Here is a 26,662-nt window from a genome sequence, read left to right as displayed (position 1 = left end):
GTAGTGGCTGTTTTTCCATCACATGAATAAATACTTGAAAGATTTTGTGAGAACTATCCCTTTAAAAATAGCCTGCAAGACACATCTTTCCAAATAACGCTGCTGAACAATAGGTATAAATTGGGTTATTCCACAAACTGAAACTGTACAGAAAATAAGACACTGAAAAAAAACATCTCCTCACACTGTTCCACCATCATAGAAAAGTCCCAGAAAAGGGTTGTTGTAGGAGGGTGAGATGACACAGAGGAAGGGGAACCAATCAGGGTCATTTTCAGAGGGCTGAGTTGAACACTGATACTCTGGAACAGGACTGAAACTTCCCCCGTACGGTCCAGGAAAACACTGAGTTGCAAAGAGCCCCAGGACTTCTTGAGTACAGTCCTGAAAAGAGGAAATTCACAAGCTGATGATGCCCACAATGTGATTTTTCAGGAAAATGTGCTCATAAAATTTACTAAATTTACTTTCAAAGTCATTGTATTGTTGTGCATGTCCCTGTCAAATATGATTGGAAATGATTAAACACTGTAGTAATAGTTGCTAAGATAGGAATGGTCACTGTAGGGTCAAAAGCAGAATCCTAATGAAAAGGACTGATTTACTGTCCAACTATCATTCATTTATTTTCCTTCGGCTTAGTCTCGATTTCAGAGGTTACCACAGCGGAATGAACCACCAACTATTCCAGCATTTTTTACGCAGCGGATGCCTTTCTAGCTGCAACCCAGTACTGGGAAACATCCATACACACTTATTCACACACACACACACACTACGGCCAATTTAGTTTATTCAATTCACCTATACGGCATGTCTTCAGACTGTCGGGGAAACCGGAGCACCCAGAGGAAACCCACGCCAACTTGGGCAGAACATGCAAACTCCACACTGAAATGCCAACTGACCCAGCCGGGACTTGAACCAGTGACCTTCTTGCTGTGAGGCAACAGTGACCCACTAAGCCACCATAACCACTGAGCCTCCAACTATCATAAATAAATCTGTTTAAACTCTCTCAAATCTTGAATTATTACCTGGTCACAGCAGCAACGTATGTCACACTCGCCTGGAGAAACATCGCACGGGCACTGGCCGAGAGGCTGAAATACTTGGTTGGGAATGACTGTTTTATTTACTGCAAAACACAAAAAGATATTATGATATAATGTGTTTTTATTAATTCACTATTCACCCTTTTATTCATAAGCATGAACAATTTATTTCATTTCTCCTTGTGGTTATAAAAAATGAGAAAAAAATCAGTCTGAGTAAACAACTAATTAAAGAGATAGTTCATCCAAAAATGAGAATTCGGTCATCATTTACTCAACCTTCACTTGTTCCAAACCTTTATGCGTTTCTTTCTTCTGTTAAACACAAAAGAAGATAGCTTGAAGAATGCTGGAAACTGTAACCATTGACTTCCATAGTATGTGTTTTTCCTGCTATGAAAGTCAAAGGTTGTAGGTTTTCAACTTTCCTCAAAATATCTTCGTTTGTATTCAACAGAAGAAATAGGTTTGAAACAAGTAAAGGGTGAGGAAATGATGAGAAAATGTACAGTTTTGGATGAACTCTCCATTTATTTTATAAATGTGGGTAAACTAAGCTTTTACCATGTTACAAACGATGGTATCAGAAGACAATGTCCTAATTACCTAATAAACATGTATGACACTGTCTGAGAGTTCTATCTAAAATGAATTACACGTCCACACTAACATGTATTCATTTAGCAGACATTTATCCAATGTGACTTTAAAGTGAGGATAAAAAAGCACTTTAAGTCATCAGAGAGTAGCAGTATTTAAGTGCTATGACAAGTCTAAAATTTTTATTTAATAAAATTTGTTTTAAGTAAGTGTTTTTTGAGAGAAGATTGTGTGTCCTGCAGGTGGTTTGTCAAGCCCACTCACCTGTATGGAGCACATTCAGAATTGCACAATGTTTTCTAAGTATGGAGTATTTATAAAAAGGTGTCTGGTGCATTTAAAGAGGAGAAGAGTGCACCTACAGGTGGTTTGTCAAGCCCACTCATCAGCGTAAAGTACACTAAGAATTGATTGCACTAAATATCAAGAAATAAGGAGAATTGAGGTGTCTGGTGCATGCAGAGAGCAGTAAATGTCACCTACAGGCTAATAAAGATTCACAATACATTTTCTTCATGCAGTTCATGCATTCTCGACCTTTGTAATCTTTAAGCTCAATTACCTGATGCTTCTCAATTTTAAGTTTACGTCTGCTAAAGAAATAAATGTAAATTTAACTGTATGATGGAAAGGAATATTTATGAACCACAGCATATTTTAAGGTAACTAGGTTGTCCTACAACACTTCATACACTAATATGACAAGAAACACTGACCAGATGGAGGTTTACCGGGGAGGACCTGGGCATAAATCTGGGTCTGTATAATGAGGGAGGCTTTAGGTGTTTCATCCACACATGCAGACACAAGCAGAGTCTCCTGGACACAAAGAGGCTCCAGACAGCAGTCCAAGATGGAGGTTTCATTTCCACACAGCTGCAGACTGCGGTTCAGACTCATACGCACCACAAAGGCATTCTGATAGATAGACATTCAACAGAAAGAATATTTATGAAATCAGTATTGCAGAATTCAAGTATGGCAAGTGTTTTGAATCATTTTACATTTATCGCAGTGTTTCCCAACCAAGCTCCTGGAGGCACACCGACGACAGTACACATTTTCCAAAACTCTTCCAAATCAAACACTTCTGAATCAACTCAGAACTCCAAAATCTAAACTTAATGGGTCAAGTAAGACATCCAAAATAAATAAATATGTACTGTTGATGTGCCTCCAGGAACAAGGTTTGGAAACACTGATTTACCAGACACTTTTGTCAACATTTTTTTTTTTTCCTCAAAACAGAAATCAGAATCAGAAAGAGCTTAATTGTTAAGTGTGTTTGCACAAACAATTTGTCTTAGTGACAGGACCTTCCAGTACAGAGAGTAAAAATAGTGCAAACCGTGCAGACATAAATACAAAAATATAGACATTCCTATTCAGACTGAATAGAATATATACAGTAAAAGACAAAATCATAAGTCCACACAGAATCTGCGCGTGCAGAATTCTGCAGATTTCCACAGATTTTGAGCCCATCATTAATTCTGTTTATTTACTTGAGTAAATGATGTAAATCTATATTTATTCAGTTTTTTTATTAATTACAGTAATATTATTGACTAATATGAAAATGTTCATCTGATTTATGTACAATGCAGTTTGTACAGTAATATTTTTAATAGTCTTTTAATAGAGATATTATATGAGAGACTTGCTTTGTTTACCAAATAAACTGAATCTAATTGGATTTGCATTTTAAACATTAAATTAAAGGTTAAGAAGATAGTCTTTTTTATTTCATATATTAAGGTTTTAATTCCGCAGATTTTTACCAAAATTCTCAGCAGAAATAGCAAAAAACGTCCGCAGATTCCATCTGGCCCTATAAGCCCTTGTATGAAATGTTAATACTTGATCAAATATTTGCTGTATATTATTAACACATTTTTTTTTACATAATAATTTTAATAACTCATTTGACATGATGATCTTGCAAGATAATAGTATTCAGCTTAAAGTGCAATTTAAAGGGATATTTGTTTATTTATTTAATTAATTAATTAATTAATTATACTCAAGTCACTGGACAGCAGTGGTTTGTTCTGTAACCAATCCAGAATAATGCTTTCTTAAGGAAGCTAATAGTATTTTAGACCTTTCTTTCTATATCCCTTTAATTCCAGCCAAAGTAAAGAAATATATTTATATATTATATTTCACATGAGGGCTAATCATTTTGTCTTCAACTGTACACTAGTTCATGTCAGGAAAGAATTATTTTTAATCCTTTAACCATTACTATACCACATGTGAAATGTTTGCTATATATGACAATATGATGACTGTAATAACAATCTAGATGTCTTTTGTTAGCTTAGAACTTCTAGTTTTCATATTTGGTGAATGTTTTTTAATAAATATTACTGAAAACTAATATATATTTTTTTTCCCTTCAAAATGTGAAATATGTACAACAATTTTAGTTGGTTAGTTTAGTTAGATATTCTCATTTTCACTTCAATAACCATAAAGTTGGAGCAATAATAAATGATGCTGAAAGATCAACTTTGACATCTTTGACATTGTTTCACAATATTACCGTTTTTAAATGCAGACTGGTTAGCATATTACAGTTCTTTGATAAAGAAATACATTTAAAAAGTCCTTCAGAAGTATATAATGTTGTGTTTTCTGATTTATATATGGAGTAAGCACTGCTGTGTTTGAAATGCTTACAGGCATGAGTTTAAATGACTGAAAACGTCTGAACAGTTAAGAGGAATGTTTAAATTAAAACATGTAAAAACAGTTGAGCCGCTGGTTTCTGGTTACAACTTAAGATAATTCTCTGAATATTCACAATACAATACCCCTCCAGCATTTTCGGAAGTACTGTGTCATGCAGTTCGTCAAACCTGAACATCAGGGATATTCCATCATGTTTACTGCATCATCTTGTTTTTTAAATAAACAACAGATATCCGGTTACAGGAAAACAGAATCGCCTCCCATTGATTCGAATTGAGAGATGTGAATGTTCCAGTATGTCCACTTTTGAATGTGATTTTAGACCAAAGGAATTGTTATACTGTGTAAATAATTTATATATACTGTGTAATTTATCCAGTATATATAATATTTATACAGTATAACAATTTCTAAAGTCACATTCAAAAGGTGGACACACTGGAACATTCACATCTCATGTATAAATTATACTCTAATAAGAACACTGTATAAAAAGAAAAGAAAAACAAATCTATTCAGTTTTATGACCTGACTATTGTTTAGGGATCTTTTGTGAAATTATAAATTCTCAACAAAAAAAAATTATTCTAAACCTAAAATGAATGGTGATCATAAGGTTGATATATGGGAGAATTTCATTTCTTCACTTAAACTATGTCTACCCTGTTGTGCTCTGTAGAATTATCTTTATGCATTTGTTACTGTTTTCCTAATTATATATTGTTTTATCTCTATATATTATCTTTTTATTAACATTTTCAATAATACAACAATTTCAAAAATATTTGAAAAGCAGAGACAAATTATCTTTGCTCCAACAGAGCCCCTGCCCCACAGCACCATTTCTATACAATATATTATGCACATTTTTAATGTTTTACATCATGTCATAATGTATGCATACATACAAGTGGATGAAAGTTCCCTTTTATGTTCACTCATCTATTGTACACACACACACACACAAACATATATATATATATATATATATATAGTTGAAGATTTATTTTATCTTTGTCCTGATGACAGTAAATAATATTTGACTGGATATTTTTCAAGACACTTCTATACAGTATAAAGTGACATTTAAAGGCTTAACTAGGTTAATTAGGTTAACTAGGCTGGTTATGGTAATTAGGCAAGTTATTGTATAATGACGAAAATAAAAATAGCTTAAAGGGGCTAATAATTTTGTCCTTAAAACGGTGTTTAAGAAATTAAAAACTGCTTTTATTCTAGCCGAAATAAAACAAATATTTCTCCAGAAGAAAAAATATTATCAGACATACTGTGAAAATGTCTTTGCTCTGTTAAACATAATTTGGAAAATATTTTAAAAAAGGAAATAAATTCAGGGGGGGTGGGGGGGCTAATAATTCTGACTTTACTGTGTGTGTATATATATATATATATATATATATATATATATATATATATATATATATATATATATATATATATATATATATATATATATATATATATATACACACACACACACACACACACACGCACACACACACACACACACACACAAACAAACAAACAAACAATGAGTCACAATAGGCTTAACAAATATATAATAAAGAAATAAAATAATATAGATAGAAATTTAAATAAAATAAAATGGAGAGAATAGACGAGAAGAGAAGAGAAGAGAAGAGAAGAGAAGAGAAGAGAAGAGAAGAGAAGAGAAGAGAAGAGAAGAGAAGAAAAGAAAAAAGTAAGAAACAAATAAACAAACTGCTAATACAAAGTTTGGATCCATTTGCTCTATATATGTTAGCACTGGCTCTCAAATAAGATAACATTTTTGACTGCAACTTTTGGTGGAGTGCCAAATCTTCTCAATTGTAAGATGGTCCATAAGATCCCTAATCCAATGATTAGAAGTTGGAGGAAATTTGTCCTTCCATTTGAGCAGTATAAGACGTCTAGAAATTAATGTAGAAAAAGAAATCATACTTTTGATATTATTGTCTAAACTGGGATCTGTAATTAAACCAAATATGCCTACAATAGGGCAAGGGTCAATTGATACAGGCAAAATATTTGAAAATAAATTAAATAATAATTTCCATGTTTAGAAGAAGTCCAAAATATGCGGGTGTGATTAGCTATCTCTACTTCCCATATATTACATAAGGGATTATAGTTGGTTAAAAATTTGGCTAATTTTGCTTTTGTCCAAAGTAGGAGATGGACCACTTTAAATTTTCCTTGTGTCACAGACAAATTGAAGTTGAGTGAATCTTATTTATAATGTCTTGCCAAACTTCCTTTTTTTCCCTTAACAGTATAGTTTTCTAAATTGTGATATATTAAGAGAAAACCAATAATAATAAATAAACTATTTTATTATCCTGTGCTGTAGATTTTATAAAACCAAATCTGATATTTAAACTTTCCAAAATTTCAGAGCAATTGTCAACTGACTGTGAAAATATACGACAATAAGACAAAAACATGCTAAGACGTGTAATGAATTGATACTTCTGGCTTTCTACATTCATCAAATATAAATGAAGGAACAATATTAAATAAAAAATAAAACTCAGCAAAATTATACTGTAATGTTGTGAAATATTTTTACAGATTAAAGTTTTTTATTTATTGATGTGAAGTTGAATTTTCAGCATTATTATTTCATGATTGATTCTCAAGAAACATTTCTTATTATTATCAATTCTAAAAAGTTCATAGTTCAGGTTGTGTTGCTTAATATTTCTGTAAAAACATTTAAAACATTTTACTTTCTGATGAAAATAGTGCAAAAAAACATGTCTTTTAAGAAACATAATGCACTTTCACTTTCCTTGAACTAAAAACATATCTTACTGACTTACAAGAAAGTGCCTTATCACATCAGATCAGTGGAAAAAAAACTGAAAAGTACCTGCAGAGGTTTTTTTTTTTTTTTGGTTTACCGTCTATCTTTGGCTTACTGTCTATCTCAAACTCAATTCCTGGAGGGCCCCAGCTCTGCACACTTTTGCTCCAACCCCATTCAAACACAGCTGATACTGTGAAGAAACTGTGCAGAGCTGCGGCCCTCCAGGAATTGAGTTTGAGACCTATGATCTAGATGCTTAAATGAACTAGAAGAAAATATTCTATATTGAATATTCAATAAAATATTATAATATAAGAAAATATTAAAATCTGTGCTGAAATACCTAAAGAGGGGAAATAGATTGTGATTTTACCTAAAATTCTAAAAAAAATATCCCCAAAAAGGCCATTAAATCACTAGGTAAGTTTCTAAGATCACATATCATATCTCTGCATAAACTATTTCCCTTATAAAGATAAACAGGAAAACAATAGGGAATTTTCATGCACAGCAATGTGATGCGTGGGTGATCAGATCACACCCTGCTTAATGACACCTTTGCAGTCTAAGTTAACGACACAGATTGCATCTTCCCGTAACTTCACCAGGAAAGTTAAATACCTGAGCTGTTAATGGTGGTAAACTGTTAGACATTTTTTCCACATGCAGCACAAAATTTCCATGTGCCTGATTTTCTGTTTGGTTTAGAGTCATTTTTATCTTTTAACTGCATCACATTTTTGAGAAGATGAATGTGCTTTCAATATAAAACTACATTTTCTAAATCAAAGTCAAATTCTGTGACAAGTAAGGCAAGGAACAGAGGTAAAGCGTGCCAATCTGATGACACACAATGTGTATTGTTGTTTAAAACCAAAAATAGGCAGTGTAAACAAAATCTAGTAGGGCTGAGGATCAAGATCAAACAATAATCATTTTTTGTGTGTGTGAAAAGTTGTTGGTTTTTGCATAATGTATTGGGTCTTCATTATATATTATTATTTGTTTTGTCACTTAATGTACTCTGCTCTCTCGATTGCCCCAAAATAATCTCCTTAGGAAGACAAATAAAGATAAATGTTGATTGATTGATTGATTGTTTGATTGATTGATTGATTGATTGATAAAATGTTTCATTTCAGTCAATAATGATAATTGTTTCACTCTTCTGTTTTGTTTCGCTCTACAATCTACATTGTATAAGCGCTATACAAATAAAGGTGAATTGAATTGAATTGAATTGAATCTGTTGAACACAAAAAAAGATAGCTTAAAAAACATTGATAGTTGGCACCCATTGACTTCTATAGTCATTTTTTTCCTGCTATGGAAGTCAATGGGTGCCAAAAACCAACATTCTTCAAACTATCTTCTTTTGCATTCAACAGAAGAAAGAAATCATAAAAGTGTAAAAGCACATGAAAGAGAATAAACAATGAGGTATTTTTTATTTTGGGGTGTCCTATCCCTTTAAGAAACCATACAGCTGTTAATTTACACTTAAGTAAAGCTATTTTTATTGTCAAAACATGAGGAAAAAGTTTAGGTACAATGTTTATAATGATAAATACTGATAAAACGTGTATCAAGTTAGCCAAAATATCTGAACAGATATTAATTTCTGCATGTTCTAACTGCATATTTCAATTCATGAAGCAGCTTTTTGTTCCCTGGCTAATTTAAGTAAAACATTGTCATCTATATGCTTCACAATAATCATTTGTAAGTTCATGCATGTAGCACCTCATTACCATAATGGAATGAACTGTGGTTTCCATGATAACTGTATAAAAAGCATTAGCCTGAGTACATTAAAGTCTGTGTGAGCTGAAAGTTTGATTTTAGTATGTTGATGTACTTCCAAGTAAAACAGAATATTAAGTTGGGGGGCAGGACTTTCTTTCAGCGCTTCATTCCCTCACGACAAACTAATGATAAAAGGGGCGTGGTTAAGAATTTTGTGGCTGAAGCATTAAACTGACCTCATCAGAGAAAGACAGCCACTCCAAACGCAGAAGCAAATGCTCAGGCTTTGATTGAAGATTATCAAAACAGACATTTTTATCAGTAGATTCATTTAGTGAATTAATAGTACACATAAAAATTCTATGTGCGCTAGTAAAATAAACATTGCAAATTTTAACTTGACTAAGTTTACACATAAATCCTCAAATGCTAAATCTTAATAATGACAATTACTGTATTTACTGCAGTTCAAGGCACAGATTTACTTGTTCAGAATCTGAGCGCAGTTCATTTGGCTTTAAACTAATTCACTGAGGCATACGTGTTCTTTACTAAATCATTGGACTTCTCTTTGCTGTTGGACACAATTCACTCAAATGAATAACAGTGCTTATCAAACCTACTATTAAGTTAGCAGGATCTACTCACCTTCCCAATTAATTCATAGGAAAGATTCCACTGTGTTTGATAAACCGGCAAACAGGATGATGGAGGGATGCTACCTAAGAAAGATTCACAATGAAAACATTCACAATGAAAACACCCACAAACTCTTTTACTCACACACTACGGACAATTTAGTTTATCCAATTCACCTATACCTCATGTCTTTGGACAGTGGGGGAAACGAACACGAACACGGGGAGAACATGTAAACTCTACACCAGGGGTGCCCAAACTCGGTCCTGGAGGGCCCGTGCAGATTTTAGCTCCAACCTGCCTCAACACACCTGCATGGATGTTTATAGAAAGCCTAGTAAGAGCTTGATTAGCTAGCCCAGGTGTGTCTGATTGGGACTAAACTTTGCAGGACACCGGCCCTCCAGGACTGAGTTGTTAACCACTGTGCTGCTAACCACTGAGCCACCATGCTGCCTTTTATGTAAAGTGACTCGGTGAACAGCAATATGCAATTTACTGTAGATATAAAAGAGAGAATGAGATTTAATGCACCAATATACTCACAGTGAAGTTATTTTGTCTTTGATTAGCAGTAAAAATAAGGGTCACGCTTTATTTTAAGGTAAAATTCTCGCTATTAATAAACCATTAACTAAGACTATTATCTCAAAACACTACCTATTTGCTGCTTACAAATATATATTAAGGTAGTAGTTGGGTTTAGGCATTTGGTAGGATTAGTAATGTAGAATAAGATCATACCTTATAAGTACTAATAAATAAGCTATATCTTAATAATAAACAGGTAATAAGCCAGTAGCTAATAGTGGGAATTAGTACTTAAAATAAAGTGTTACTAAAATAAGTTATTTGTAGTGATATACTGATAAACACTCAGCTAGAAGTGATATTTAGATGAATATGTAAATATGTGCTGTGATCTTTACTCTCATGAAGGTGTGAAATTGAATGTGAACTCAAGATCGACAAGCAACTCAGTGGCCAAAACAGGTTTGTTTTTTTATTTATGGCTCTCCCTTTTAGCTTAAGCGATGTCTTTTCTTCTTCCTAGAACTCAGGCCATTCATTATTTTGTTTAATTTCATAGATTATTGTACCTCTTTTTATACTGGTGTGTTAGCATTTTTTTATACAGTCGATAAAGCTACTGACTCGCATTCAAAGGAATCATATCACACTCATCGTGTCTTCTCTTCAATGGCTGCCAATCCAGTTTGGGAAATATAATATATCTTATTGTTATTCACCCAAAAATGAAGATTTTGTAGGAATTGTAGGAAAAACAACCACTGTGGAAGTCAAAAATTCCAAAAATGTTTTCAACATTGTTCATCTTCTTTTGTGTTCAAAAAAAAGAAGAGAAAATCAACCATGGAGCTAATAAAGTGACAACAGTATATGAATTTGAATTGTATTCATTTAAATATTGCCAATTGTCTGACCTGCTCTCTGCCCAATGTCAATTTCTGAGTTTTGAATTTTGCAATATTGAATCTGATGTTTCGAATTTGTTCTTCATCTTGAAAAATTGGCATTTTTGCAAACTGGATATGCACGGTCCAAGAATTAAGAACTAAAAAAAACTGTAGTTTGAAAATGCATGTCTATTTCAAATGTTCAATATTGAAGTAATAAAAACATAATTCTAAACAAATTTAAAGGGATATAATATTCAATTTTATTAAATAACACTTGTCAATAATTTAAATTAGCATAATTCAAATTCAAACAGTTTTGTCATATTACTGGCTCCATACTCAAGCAAGTGTGCGACAAGTTTGAGTGTGGTTAGAAATGATAATAGAATTAAAATTTTGGGCTGAATTATCGCTTTAATTGCATAAGTAATTATTAAAGGAAAAATATCATAACAGCATTTCTACGTTTCAAATTATTGGACATTGCATTTAAATGTGTAAACATGGTTAAAAAGGTAGGCAAACCTGCTTTTGAAATAGAGAAATTCTTCAGTTATATCTTCATTATATTAAACCGTTATCATAAGACCAAAAGAAATGTCTAGATATTGTCGTAATTACCTGTTGCATTTGATGAAGAAACAGCACTAAGACTGAATGAAATGCCAGACACGTTTCCAACCAGAAAAGATGATATTTTTGGACCAGATGCCTGAATGAACGCAGGCTGAAACACTGAAAATCATATAATAAAGAGGATAATACACTTCATTAAACATGTACACATAGACATCACCTATATTAACTGTTCACATATAATTTATTTAACTGTTAAAAGCTATTAGTTTCTAGTTAATTAGTTAAAGTTATTAGTGGTGGAAAGAGTACTGAAAAATCATACTCTAGTAAAAGTAAAAATGTAGTGCAAGCAGAGTAAAAGTATCTGTTGTAAATATTACTCAAAGTATGAGTAAAAAGTAGCCCTTTCAAAAATACTCAAGAGTAGCGAGTATTACACTGTAAAAAGCTGATGTGTTTACATCTAATTTGTGGATGTGTGTAAACGTAACATTCTGTAGTGCATTTAGTTATTGCCCAGCAGGCGCACAACATCTTAAGATGTTAATATTAGGTTAGATTTAGGTTGTGATGTCAGGTGACCAGAATTCAATGTCTAGCCAGCACCCAAGGATAATGTAATTTTGATGTCCAATAATGACGTAGATATTTGGTTGATTTTAGGTTGTGTTAGAAAGTGACCAAAATCCAATGTAAACCAAGCCAAAATCTTAAACCAACGCCATATTGATGTCAAATACTGACATTTATTCGTCAGGTATGGCAACCAAAATCCAACGTCTCATAGATGTCATAGTGGTAACCAGGGGCGTCGCTAGACCCAATTCCCCAGTGAAAATCTCCAGTGCCCCAGTAAATGCATTGAGATATGATTTACTTCATATGCAAGTGTATTTATTAAGAGAGGTAATTCCTAAATAAAGAAGTTATTCTCTATGTGCAACTGAACCAACACTGGTGAAAGCAATGTAATCAAAAAGCAAACTGACGCATCTCCGCGTGTGCGCAAAGAATACGCGCGCCTCTCGCACGCGCTGCTCGCGCACACGCTGCTCTTCTGAGAATCCCGGTTGTTAACATGCGGTTGGGGGGAAAGGGGGTACGTGCCCCAGTAGAGCTTTATGTCTAGCAACGCCCCTGGTGGTAACGTTCACACAACTTCAAGCTGTAACAACATTAGACGTTGATTTTAGGTTGGCCTGACGTTGAGTTCTGATGTCAACCTGATTTTCATTTCCAAACAAAATGAAACATCCCCACAAAGTTGGGGTACAACGTCAATCTGACGTCAAGTTGACGTCTTGTGCCTGCTGGGTGTTTAAGGCCATTTCAGTCATCATAGAGTCAGTGGTGTAAAGTAACAAATTACAAATACTCATATTACTTTAAATAAGTAGTTTTTCTCAGAAATTGTAATTTACTAAGTAGTATTAAAAATGTGTACTTTTACTTTCCCTTGAGTACATTTTTAGTGCTGTATCTGTACTTTTACTCCACTACTTTCCTTCAACCTGCAGTCACTACTTAAATTTTTCCTGTGGAGATTAGAAAAATCAGTCCTATGATTACGGTCCAATCAAATGGCAAATAGAAGATAAATCATACTGAACTACCTCAAGACATGGGTAATTTATAATCACAGCAAACTGTTTGGAAGCATTAAAAGTGTCCAAGAATATGTCATAAATCTTTACACGCACTGACCCAGATACTGTTTACACGCATGTCACTGATGAGAAGATGACGGATGTTTACTCTATGATGACTGAAATGGCCTTAAACACCCAGCAGGCACAAGACGTTAACATGACGCCAGATTGACATCATACTTCAACGTTGTGGGGATGTTACATAATGTTTGGAAATGATAATCTGGTTTCCATCAGAAACCAATATCAGTGTCCAACCTAAAATCAACCAAATATCAACATCTAATCATGTTACAGCTTGATGTTATGTGGACATTTCCACTATGACGTCTATCAGACGTTGGATTTTGGTTGCCATACCTGACGAATAAATGTCAGCATTTGACATCAATAACGTTGTCTTTAGACGATGGCTAGACATTGAATTCTGGTCACCTGACATCATGACCTAAATCTAACCTAATATTAACGTCTTATGACGTTGTGTGCCTGTTGGGCAATAACTAAATGCACTACAGAATGTTACGTTTACACACATCCATAAATTAGATGTAAGCGCATCAGCTTTTTACAGCGTAATACTCACTATTCACTACTCCAGAGTACTTTTGAAAGGTCTACTTTTTACTCATACTTTGAGTAATTTTTACAACAGATACTTTTACTCTACTTGCTCTACATTTTTAGGCAAATAATGGTACTTTTACTAGAGTATGATTTTTCAGTACTCTTTCCACCACTGCATACAGTAAACACCCATCATCTTCTCATCAGTGACATACATCTAAACAGTCTCTGGGTCAATGTGTGTAAAGATTTTGGATATCTTGGACACTTTTACTGCTTCCAGTTTGCTGCAATTATAAATCGCCCATGTCTTGAGTCAGTTCATTATGATGCGATTTACATTCTATGTGTAATTTGATTGGACGGGAATCACAAGACAATGAAGTAGTGACTGCAGGTTGAAGGAAAGTAGTGGAGTAAAAGTACAGATACAGCACTAAAAATGTACTCAAGGAAAAGTAAAAGTACACATTTTAAAAACTACTTCGTAAACTCCAACTTCTGAGAAAAATCACTTAATTACAGTAATTTGTTACTTAACACCACTGCTAATAGAGTTATGGTAATTAATAACCTTAACTTATCCGAATTTGATTGTAATGCAATAATATGCACTTTTTGTGCTTTGAAACAATAATCTTTGTGAAAAGCTTCTTACAAATAAACTTGAATTGAACATATTAACAGGTTTACGCTTACATATATGTCATGGTGTATATTTATCACGTATGTATGTATGTATGTATGAATGCATACAACTGCTTACTTTGAAATATAAGAGTTTATTAAAACACTCGTGAGGTTAATAACTAATACATGTTTACTTTGATTAACTTCGCATGCTTTCAGTTCGGCTCTGCTTCTCCATGGCAACAAGATGTTTGCTAGCAGCTTTCCAGCTAGCAGACTTGTTTTGTCATTTCCCTCACACACATTTCATTCGCTCAAGGCGTACTTACCGACATTACAGACAGTTCCGTCATTAAAGAACGTAAATATTATACATGTGAAATAAAACCCAATGTAAAAAGATGGTAAGCGTGTCATAATAACAGCGTTGGTAAAGGCAGTGAATCCTCTTCTTCGTGTAACCAGAAGAAGTTCATCGTTCAAAACAGACGTGATGAGGTCATCAGCGCCGCTTGGTGCCTTTCAGCGGTAGTGTTTGTGTGTTTCTAACTATGACCTTGAAAAGATAATATCAGACAAAACCCCTACAGAAGTAAAATCTTCATACAAACACGAAATAACGTCTTTATAAACTTCTAAAAGTCAAAATATGCGTTTTAGGATTAGCTTTAGTCTTCAGTATTTTAGATGTATATCAGTATGCTTGAAGGTCCAGCCCTTCTCAAGAAGTTGAGTTCCAGAGCCCCAGCTGTGCGTTGAGGTGAGCCTAACTATCTTTAGTCTATCTCAAGTCAGAGGCCATGGTGCTCTGCCGGAAAGAGGTGGTTTGCCATCTCCAGGTTGGAGGAAAGTCCTTACCCCAGGTGGAGGAGTTAAAGAAACTTGGGGTTTTGTTCATGAGTGAGGGAAGGATGAAGCGTGAGATTGACAGGCGGATCAGTGCAGCGGCAGCAGTAATGCGGTCGATGTATCGGTTCATTGTGGTAAAGGAGCTTAGCCGAAAGGCAAAGCTCTCGATTTACTGGTCAATCTACTTTCCTACTCTCACCTATGGTCATGAGATTTGGGTTATGACCAAAAGGACAAGATCTCGGATACAAGCGATCGAAATGAGTTTCCTTCGCAGAGTGGCAGGGCGCACCCTTACAGGTGAGGAGCTCTGTCACCCGGTAGGAGCTTGGAGCAGAGCCGCTGCTCCTCCACATTGAGAGAAGTCAGCTGAGGTGGCTCGGGCATCTGTTTCGGATGCCTCCTAGACGCTTACCAAGGTAGGTGTTCCAGACATATCCCACCGGGAAGAGGACTCAGGGAAGACCCAGGACATGCTGGATGGAGGAAGTGTCTGGGGAGAGGGAAGTCTGGGGTTCTCTCCTGAGACTGTTGCCCCCGCGACTCGGCCCCAGAAAAGCGAATGAAAATGAATGAATCAGTATGCTAGTTTTAAAGGGCACATAGGTTACCCCTTTTTTTATATTTAATATAAGTCTTTTGTGTCCCCAGAATGTGTCTGTAAAGTTTCAGCTCAAAACACCCATCAGATTATTTATTATAGCTGTTTGAAGTGTCTATATTATAGCTGGAAAAAAGGTTTTGCTGTTTTTTTGTACTGGCCCTTTAAGGCTAGTCCTCCCCGCCCACCGTTCCCACGTGTCTGTCAGCAATTGCTGCCCTTGGCTGCCTCAGGAAGCATGTTTCACGTAACGTGTGTGAGAAATACTACAGTAAGAACTTTAACAATCAGTATTTGATGCATTTTTTTGTGGATTTGCAACAATGAGTCACACACAATGTCATTACAAAGTTCACGCACACACACAGCGAGGACACAAACACATAGCGCACACACACACACACACACACACAAACGTAGCGCCGACATACACACACACACACACACACACACACACACACACACACACACACACACACACACATAGCTCAGACATGCAGACACACACACAGAGAGAAAGAGAGAGAGAGAGAGAGAGAGAGAGAGAGAGAGCCTTAAGCTTTGCACTCGTTTTGCATGCATATGTGACATGATACAGGTAATCTCCACTGCTGTATGGATATCTCTTATATTAATGTACAAAATAAACCTGATTTAACGTCCACAAACCGCGACTGAAGCGTCTTCCTTTATAATTGTTCTGACACGCGGCTGTGCTGATTAAGTGAATCTGAAGTGAATCGCTGTAATTCATTACACACATGCTCTGTTTTAAAACATTTTAAACTTGTGAAACTCACTCTTGATCAGGTTTGATGATGATTGATGATCCTAGCGAACTGAACACACCTTTTATTCCCGGCTGCTTTGCGCTCGTCCTCTCTTGATGATATGATTATACACGTGACTACCGGATATGTTAATACACGCAGCTGTCAATCAATATTGGTGGGCGGGGGGACCGCTCTCCTACGTAAAGTTGCGGTCGATCTGAAAACCGCTCCAATTGGTCCACCGTTTTTATGTTGTTAAATTTGAAAAAAAGGACTGAGTGTGTTTATTTCACCCCAATATGACAGTTTATACACTATACTTACACACATTTCTGTCCAAACAGCTTGAAAAGTAGATTTTTTACCATAGGTGCCCTTTAAGGATATCACTATAAGGTACTGTGCTACAAAACATAAAATTTTAGAAGATATAAACCTGATATAAACATTCCTCTCTTCCGCCTAAATGAATCAACAAATTTTTTGACATCACCTCATACTTCAGTTTCTTATCAAATCTTGACCAATCAAATGCTCTCTTGTAGCTGACATGCCCCGCCCCCTTCAAGACACTTCTTGTTTGCTTGTCATTTGCTCGTCTTGCGCTTGAGATCAATCACTCTCCCTGGCAGAGCGGTGAAAAATTGGCAAAATTGGAACAATTTGCTATTGGCTGTTTTTTTTAAAGGGGAGGGGCTACACTATGTCCCACCCTTAATTCATTTCCAGTTGAAATAATGTCAAACATCAAATAAAAATGCACATTTCGAAGCACTTCACATGATCTTTAAGGACCCAATAAAAAGTTTTAAAAATTATAATTTTTTTTTAATTTTTGCATTCACTTTACATTATTTATTTATTAATCATTTAATTTTAGGGACGCACCATTATAGATTTTTGGAAGGATACTGATAATTCTTTAGATTTGGAGGTCGATAACCGCTGTATTAGCCAATATATCGTGCATCTAGGCATGGGACGATAACTGTTTTCAAGGTATACCGCGGTTTGGAAAAGTCAAGGTTTTAAAACCGCCAAAATTTTCTGCAATACCGTTCCTAAGGTATGAGTAAGATTTCTTTATCTACTTTTTTTTAGGACAACAGTATCTCCAGTAAAAAAGAGGCCATTTTAAACTGTAAAAAATCTGTTTTTGAAACAAATGAAGACAGCAGAAGTGAATAATTCATTTAGCCTGACGTGTTTACTGCTCCAAAATATTATAAATGTTTCTCAAAATAAAATATATTGTGTTCAAAAGGGGAAAAAGTTGTAGTTTTTTACCTAGACATTTAAAAAGAATATATTTTAGAGCAGTCATCACAATACCGTGAAACAAAGAAATTATCCAAGGTTATCATTTTATTTCACATTTAGTTTGAGCTGTTTTGGCAAATGAAGTTAAAATAAATGAAATAGAAAAAATCTTCCCTTTGCAACAAACTGAAATAAAATATTTATTTATTAGTTCAATAAAGTCAGGACATATTATTACAACAGAAAACAACTCTACCAACCATTATGTCAAACGCTTTATTCACTTCAAATGCAAAAATGTGACTATCAAACAAAGTATTTATGTGAATTCACACATCACAAACTGATTGATAAAATAGAAACAACTTAAGAAACAAAGAGATATTTAGGAAAAATTTACTCTTTTCATTAGCATAATCAGCTGCCATTTAATGCATATATTACTGTGCATGCAGTACGTGTTCACTCAAACCTTCAGATCTTTCAGAGCATGACAGCGTTTCTCCTGGAATAAAAAACACACAAAGCAAACCATTAGTTAAAGCTTACAGACAGAGTTGTGTGTAAACAACAAATTTTTCATTATTTTTTAATAATAGTTCAATTCTGTTGTAGAATTCTGATACTAATACGAATTTCCTCGTTGAGACATCACAATGTAGTAGTTCGCATCCAATAAAGTTAGAAAAATGACTTAAAATACAAGGAAAGCATCTGACATAAAAAGTACTATCAAATGTTGTTTATAATATATTTTGTGACAATAAATAGCGTAAAATATATATTGAATATTTCTTTTAGCGCAAAAAAAAATATTTACACTTTTATTTTATTTACATTAAATAAAACTTCAAATACATTAGTTAAATAAATGTCATTCAGCGTAAAAAAAGTTTTAATATTAATATTTTTTTAAATATTGCTTCTGAACTGTACCTAATAAAATATATGAATGAACTAAAATAAATTATATTTTAAATGACTAAAATATTGCTGACAAATATGTACAATCTATTATTTGAAAGATCTAAAATGACAATAAATGTATATTTTTGTCTTTTATTGTCTTTTAATATATCGTCAAATGAGTTCTAAATATAAAATGGCAAAATTTGGGGGGACCTAGACTATTGTTATACTGAATATTATTATTATTTTATTACAATTTTTATTTGTTTTCATTTATTCTTCTTATTATTATTCTTCTTATTATAATTATTATTATTGTTGTTGTTGTTGTTGTTGTTATTTATTTGTTGTCATATTTATAATGGTTTTATTTATTTATAAAAAAAAGATTTAAATAAATATTTATTCATTTACTTAAAATAAAAAAATAAAATAAAATAAAATATTTATTTATTTACTTATTTATTTAAAAAAATAAAATAAATGAAATAAAATAAAATATTTATTTATTTAAAAATAAATTAAATAAAAAAATAAAAAATTACAATAAAATAAAAATATTTATTTAATTATTTACTTATTTATTTAAAATAAAAAATGTAAAAAAAATAAAATAAATAAATAAATAAATAAAATAAAATAATAATAAAAAAAATCTATAAAATATTTATTTATTTATTTACTTATTTATTTATTTAAAATAAAATAAAATGAATAAAAAAATAATCATAAAATAAAATAAAACAGTTTCTTTATTCATTTTATTTGTTTAACATTTCTTTTGGGCTTCACAGGCTCATTGTTGGTGGTCTAACGTTCTTCAAATCCAGCAGCGTCTATGCCATTTAATGCTCTTCAGATGTAGTAGGATGTTTTGGTTTGTGGTTTCACAGCTGAATAATCTGTGGTTTTGTATGAGTAAGGCTATAAAAACTGACTCGAGATCTACATATAAACAAAGTCATGAGTCAGAGATGAAAAGTGATGGAAAGTGCAGCAGGGCTCGTGCAATAACAACAGCGTCACGTCTGACCCGCAGCCAGCTTTATGTCATCAGATACGGAGGAAATACAACTATGTGGAAACCACGAAAATCACTCACGCGGAACTTCATTTCTTTGCAAATTTCTCTCCTTTTGTCCAGAAACGTCATGGTGTCTTTCACCCACGACTCTTCACTGGCAGGCGGAGCACAAAGGTTCAATCCTCTCCTGGTGATGAATCTGAAAGATAATAATTTTATTCATGCATGTTATTTAATTAGAACAAACCATTTAAGCGTTATTAAATTAGCCAATATTTAATAATACAACAAATATTTTAATTGATCTGTGAATTATACTGACTTTTAATGACATTCAGATTGTTCAAGTTTCAAATTTAGTTGAGAAAACCTGGGAAACACCCATACACTCTCGCATTCACACACACACTCATACACTACGGCCAATATAGTTTGTTCAATTCACCTATAGCGCATGTCTTTGGTCTGTGGAGGAAGCCCACACTAACACAGAGAGAACATGCAAACTCTACACAGAAGTGGCCCAGCTGGGACTGGAACCAGCAACTTTCTTGCTGTGAGGCGACAGTGCAAACCACTGAGCCACCGTGCCCCATATACAGTATAGTTGTTTCAATGTTTTTTGAGATGATAATATGATGATTTAGTTACTGCTTTGACATGACTACTGACACTTAGAACTGACTACAGAATCACACCAAGAATGTTGACTTGGTTTGTTGTTGTTTAACCCTAAAGCCAAGGTACGCATTTTTCAAGGTACTGTATTTCATAAGTATGCTCCCATCAGGATTTTTGCAGCAAATATTGTGTACCGATTCCTTGTCATGGTGATCGGCTGATACCGAGTACCGATTCTGATTCTTCAAGCTTATATAACTTTGCCATTGCATAAGCACAATTATCCTTTAAGTATGAGATCTCGCCTTACCTAAGATAATGAATTAACGATGTAGCATGCATGTAATGGTCAGAAGCAGCTTTACAAAAAAAATATAGATAAAATAGATTTTAAAATGGTAAGAAAAATGATTGAAAATGCAGTTTGGAAACATCGCTCATGTGTTGTAGCGCTGCTGATGCATAACCCGGGCATGCACGTGCATCTTCCTCTGCTTGTAAACTCGCAAACAAACACTTGCAATCGGTTCATGAGATCAACTAGTACCGATCGAGTCGTGAAATGTGATTATCGGCCGATATCAATCTCCGGCCGATCGATCGGAGGATCCCCAGTATTTTATAAATCTTTCTCTATTTAATTTGTTTTTAACATTTGTTCACATTTAAGTACGATAAAGCAATACAAAAAAATTGTTATTACTGTAATTAAAGTCCACGTGAACAGGAAGTTACTGAAACTTTTATTTCAGTATGTCGATGTGCTTCCAACTGAAACCGAATATTGAGTTGTGGGCGGGGCTTTTAATTTTAAGCATCTTTCCCTCATAGCAAACTAATTGTAAAATGGGCGTGGCTACAAATATTGTGGCTGAAGCATCAAAAATGAAGTCAATTTAATACCTGATTGTTACAAATCTGATTACCTAAAAAAACCTGATAGACAAATTTGATTACCCCATAGATTTTTGATATTTAGTATTTTTAAACGATCACGAATCTCCAAAACACATTTTTTTAGGTGTTGACAGATATATATGTGTCCCATGCTGCTAAAAACACTATTAGGACACACTATTAGGAGTGAAAAATATGTCACGCCGATTAGATCCTTGTGTGAATTCCAGCTGTAGACTGGATGTCTGTACCGGCGGGTACAACGTGACGTATTTGAGCTTTCACCATTAATTCAAGAAATAGACTTGGTTTGAACCAATCAGCGCGCTCTATTGTGAATGAAGCTTTAATATGCATGATACCTTTGAAGACTGTTTTTACCTGTTTAGACGGCAGAGAGACTCCACGTTGTGTTGCCAACCAAAATTAAAACAAGTGGAAGAAGCAGAATTGTTTGGAGACATGGATCGTGAGTGTTGTGTTAATAAATGTGCTGCAAAGATGGTTTTGTTTTCAATCCCTCGCCATTAGAACACAGCAGGACTCCCGTGTGGATTACAGTGGTCTGCTAACACGCCACAGAAATATGTACGGAACATTTTTTACCCAAGAGCTTTTCGCATCTGGAAATGGTGAAATCCGGATTTGGATTTGGATTTGAAATTCGTCTTCTTTTAAAAAATGCATTTCCAGTTGGTGTTGATTTTCCCGTGTCTATAGATTTGGTAAGTGTGTGATCAGTGTTCTTTGTTTATGTTTATTCAGATGGCAAAGTTAGTATCGTCAGCAGAACCCTTTCAGTTTTTAAAAATAATTAAATCCTTTTGACTTTAAGTATCAAACTTACAGTACGTTAATATCAGTACAATATTATGGACTGAAAGATCCGCTGTAAATGCTGCTCTCTGAATGTAAACACCTTAAACTATGACAGTCATGTATTTTGTGACAGGATAGTCTATACACACACAGCTTTCTGACGCTATTCTCTGCACTTACAGAGTGCATCTAAGTTACAGATAAATGTGGAGGTTTTTTTCTCCCATTCGCCGTGTGGTATCAAACATTACACTAAAACTACACTCTTCCAGCAGTTCCTGCATCCAATATCTCGTCTGTCACAGGGGGCATGCATGAAATGTTCCTAAATGAAAGTGAAAGTGCCAAACTGCAGTTAAAGTTGATAAATTAGGAATTTGGAAAATAATTTGATTACTGATGTCCATGTAATCATTGTCACTGTCTATCTCACCTGCATCTGTGTGTTATTTTGCCTCTGTGAAAATTAGCGCATGCTCGAACTGAAACTCCCCTTTTCATGCAAATCCTTCCCTCATTTGCCACTCGACACTCCCATCTAAACAAAGCTGGACTCACCCACTTTCCTGACTTTCTTAAACTAGAGGCGTAAAAACACCCTGCTGAGACAGGCGGGGTTCATGGCCCTTTGAGTTTTATCCAGAAGTTCATGTAATCTTGGATCCGGTGTGCATTTTGATTTGAGCTGCTTTTCAGATTGTCTTTCAAGAGCGAAATTTACGCTAAACTGAAGTGAATCTGTTTTAATTTACCTAAGACTACACAAACATTTTACCATTATACCGTGTCCTAACAACACATGATGCAACGTATCTTTTCCACTTTAAAATTTTTCCTCCTAATCATCTGTGACAAAGATTTCTATTTTAGAAATGATTTCTATAACCGCAAGGGAATAACAGCATATACTATGTAGTATATACTTTCAAGTGGATGTAGGTCACAATAGCAGAATAAAGGACACTCACACCATATCCTAACAACTCCTGAAAGTCTGGCTCACTCCCACATTTTAAATCGAGTCACATTTTTAAACTTTTCATTGATGAACACACTTACATTATGGCATCACGTGGGCAGCCGTCACCTCTGCTCTGCTCCTTGTACCTGAGAAGGACATGTTTGGGGATGACTTTTTGGCTGACCTTCAGACAACAGTCCAGTGCTAAATCTGCCTGAGCCGCTGTGAGAAACCGAGACAAAAGAGGAAAAACAATGATGAGAACAAGAGATGGAAGAGACAGAATGAGGCATGTTAGCACCATCCGTGTCGACCTCTAGAGAAGCCTAAAAATAAAGATTTATTATGCTTAATTCACAGTGCTGTACTGGACTCTTTCAAGCCAAACACAATAACTCTTTCTCATAGAGTTTGCAGGAAAGCAAAGCAAATGCGCACAGCTGGAATCAAGTGGGAATAGAGACTGAATGCCAACCCTCACATCAGGTAAACTCTTTACTCTCTCTATATGTATTGTTTCAATGATATATTGCTTGTTATATAAATGTACATGAATTATTTTAAAGATCTATTTTGTATATTATAATATATTGCAATTGTATATAATATGTTATTTAATATAAATGAATATGTAAAATATTAACATTATTAATACAGAAATATATGTTATTGGCAATTAATAATAAATATTAAAACCAATAATTGTTATTATTATCATTTAATCTGTAAAAATCGAAATTTGTGTCTGTTATTAAATAATTAATTACTAAAAATTAGAACAATTTTAAAAAGAATAATTATTAATTATTTATTTTAAAGGTATTTGTGAAGTGTATTTTTTATATTTAAAACTATTTAAAAAAAACGTTAAATATAAATAATATATAAATAATATTTCTATTTCTAAATAAATGTTACTGCAAAAATATAATTTGTTCAGATTATGGAGAGTGAGCAGGACTTCTTTATCTATTATATAACTAAATATAATAATTGAAATATAATATTTGAACTATTATTAACAATAATTCATTAAAATTTATATAAATATAAATCCTACTATATTCAAAAAAACTTTACAATTATTTATTTTGTTTTAAATGTATTAAAATGTGTTTTGTCAAGACTATTGATCGCATTTATATAAAAAAAAGGCATTATATCCTGTTATTTCAAATCAAATACTGTGAATTCATCAAATACTGTACATAAAAACGATGTGACAGATAAATAATACATGTTATATACATAACAATTGCACTCTATTTTGCTAGATAATTAGGTATTGGTTAGGTAATTTGTTTTGTTTAGTAATAAATAGAATTTTTTATTTATTTTTTTGCTATCATACATGACACATAAAGGAAAATAAATTAACAAATTAACCACATCAACCATGAATTGCTTTGCTCTGTCAACATTTGATGTTGAAATTTAACTCTACGGTTTAGCAAAGTGACTTTTATTGACATTTTAGTAGTTTGAAATAATATAATGTATAGGAAATAATATATAGAGAGAAATTAGTCAGTAAAATAACAAAAAATGTACTGGCAGTGTATTACCAGATTTCCACACCATAATAAACAACACCAACCCAGACAATATATCACTTTAAACTAATAAAAATGTTAATAAAATTCACTTTATCCAACTTTTTATGTTTAAAAGATGTCGGAAGAAAGATCAAGCTCACATAATGCAATTCAAAAGAATAAATAAATGGGAAAAAATACAAACATGAATCACAAAATATGCAAAACTGCTATTTTACAGATATTTTTTTACAGTATATAGAAGAAGGCAGAAAATATGACAGACTCACCTGTCGGGCTGCTGTGGAAACAGAGCAGCAGAGCTAAAACAGCCAGACTAAACGCTGTCATAATGGATGAAGCCATCGCAGTTCTGGAGAAGCTGGATAAGTGTTGAGTCTGGAAGATCTGCGAGTCTCTCCTCCCACCGCTCCATCGCTACCCTGGTTTATACACACTCTAAGGTTTCACTATGACTGCACTGTGTATTAAAGATCCGCCCCTTCGCAACAGTTTGAATGAGAGGCTGACCTGGACAAAAGCCTTTTTTTATAGTCCAGAGTCATATTTACTGGACAAAGCATTTGCTCTGTATCCGTTCCTTTCATTTATTTTCTCTTCCCTGCTTACCCCATACATAAACTCTCACATACTTTCACTCAAAGGCCATCAGACTGGCATTTGTTTCAATATGAGTGACTAAAATAAAACCTGCCAAACAGTTCGGTAAATTTTAGTGCATAGTTTGTACTATCTGTCAATGCAGAGAAGGGAATTCCAGAAGGTTAAAAAACCTGTTCACTTGCTGTTAATGTTTACTTCATATTTCAAGGTTAATTATTACTGGTGCGTGATGGGAAACTACTAAATTAACCCTACTGGGTTTGTTTGTGTGAATCTGAATGTAGTGAATGCAGTTTCTGTTTGATATTATGAGAAATGGTCTAGAGCCTAAGAAATCCAGAATGATGTTGTTCTTAGTATGAACATGCTTTCCTTCTTTTTATTATATTTTTTTATTGTGCAGATAGTAGATGTGCATTTTGTACATAAACCACTTGAACAAACACACATATAACATATAGACTGACTGTCAACCATCACAATCCCAAATACAAATATAACTGTTGTGTGTGTTTGGTGGGAGTGTGGGGGGTGCATATGATAATGCATCTAGGTGTTCTGTTTACCTGATAGACAAATCTGATTACCTTAAAACCTGATAGACAAATCTGATTACCTGATAACCTGATAAACAAATCTGATCACCTGAAAGACAAATCTGATTGCCTGATAGACAAATCTAATTACCTGATAGACAAATCTGATTACCTGATAGACAAATCTGATTACCTGATAACCTGATAGACAAATCTGATTACCTGATAACCTGATAGAAAAATCTGATTACCTGATAGACAAATAAGATTACCTGATAACCTGATAGACAAATCTGATTACCTGATAGACAAATCTGATTACCTGATAACCTGATAGACAAATCTGATTACCTGATAGACAAATCTGATTACCTAATAACCTGATAGACAAATCTGATTACCTGATAACCTGATAGACAATTCTAATTATCTAATAACCTGATAGACAAATCTGATTACCTGATAACCTGATAGACAATTCTAATTATCTAATTACCTGATAGACGAATCTGATAACCTGATAAACAAATTTGATTACCTGATAGACAAATCTAATTATCTGATAACCTGATAGACAAATCTAATTATCTGATAACCTGATAGACAAATCTGATTACCCAATGGATTTTTGATATTTTGCACTTTTAAGTTTTATCCAGAAGTTCATGTAATTTTGGATTCGGTCTGCATCTTGGTTTGAGCCAGTGAGCTGCTTTTCAGATTGTCCTTCAACAGTGAAATTTGTATTAAACTGAACTGAATCTGTTTAATTTGAACTAAAACTACACAAACATTCTACCATTACCGTGTCCTAACAACACATGACGCAATGTATCT

The 26,662-nt window shown here is 33.8% G+C and overlaps 2 protein-coding genes across 2 annotated transcripts in view; both read right to left on the bottom strand.

Moving 5' to 3' along the window:
* The window catches only part of tctn2 (tectonic family member 2), a 31,658-nt gene extending 16,790 nt beyond the window's left edge, over window positions 1-14,868 (bottom strand). The window contains exons 1-6 of the mRNA XM_056456854.1: window positions 14,746-14,868; window positions 11,613-11,726; window positions 9,580-9,653; window positions 2,372-2,573; window positions 1,038-1,138; window positions 185-384 (exon numbers count right to left, since the gene is read on the bottom strand). Coding sequence (XP_056312829.1) covers window positions 185-384; window positions 1,038-1,138; window positions 2,372-2,573; window positions 9,580-9,653; window positions 11,613-11,726; window positions 14,746-14,833 — 779 coding nt within the window. The 5' untranslated portion in view covers window positions 14,834-14,868. The remainder of the gene's footprint in view (window positions 1-184; window positions 385-1,037; window positions 1,139-2,371; window positions 2,574-9,579; window positions 9,654-11,612; window positions 11,727-14,745) is intronic.
* A 3,293-nt stretch (window positions 14,869-18,161) lies between these two features.
* Window positions 18,162-25,135, bottom strand: ccl19a.1 (chemokine (C-C motif) ligand 19a, tandem duplicate 1). The gene is made up of 4 exons (XM_056456853.1): window positions 24,956-25,135; window positions 23,229-23,352; window positions 19,911-20,031; window positions 18,162-18,404 (listed from the first exon to the last, which is right to left on the bottom strand). The coding sequence occupies exons 1-4, from the start codon at window positions 25,029-25,031 to the stop codon at window positions 18,366-18,368; spliced, it is 360 nt and encodes a 119-aa protein (XP_056312828.1). The 5' UTR covers window positions 25,032-25,135; the 3' UTR covers window positions 18,162-18,365.
* Between the last annotated feature and the right edge of the window lie 1,527 nt (window positions 25,136-26,662).

This window comes from Danio aesculapii, chromosome 5 (genome assembly GCF_903798145.1).
Source record: "Danio aesculapii chromosome 5, fDanAes4.1, whole genome shotgun sequence".
Classification (NCBI taxonomy): Eukaryota; Metazoa; Chordata; class Actinopteri; order Cypriniformes; family Danionidae; genus Danio; species Danio aesculapii.
The sequence above is the reverse complement of the archived record's forward strand: the minus strand, read 5'-3'. Positions and strand labels throughout refer to the sequence as shown.

Coding starts and splice junctions, on each gene's coding strand:
- ccl19a.1 (XM_056456853.1), bottom strand. CDS start 25,031: ATGGCTTCATCCATTATGACAGCGTTTAGTCTGGCTGTTTTAGCTCTG. Junction 23,353..24,955: donor TTTCCACAGCAGCCCGACAG/GTGAGTCTGTCA, acceptor GGTTTCTCACAG/CGGCTCAGGCAGATTTAGCA. Junction 20,032..23,228: donor TGCCCACGTGATGCCATAAT/GTAAGTGTGTTC, acceptor ATTATCTTTCAG/ATTCATCACCAGGAGAGGAT.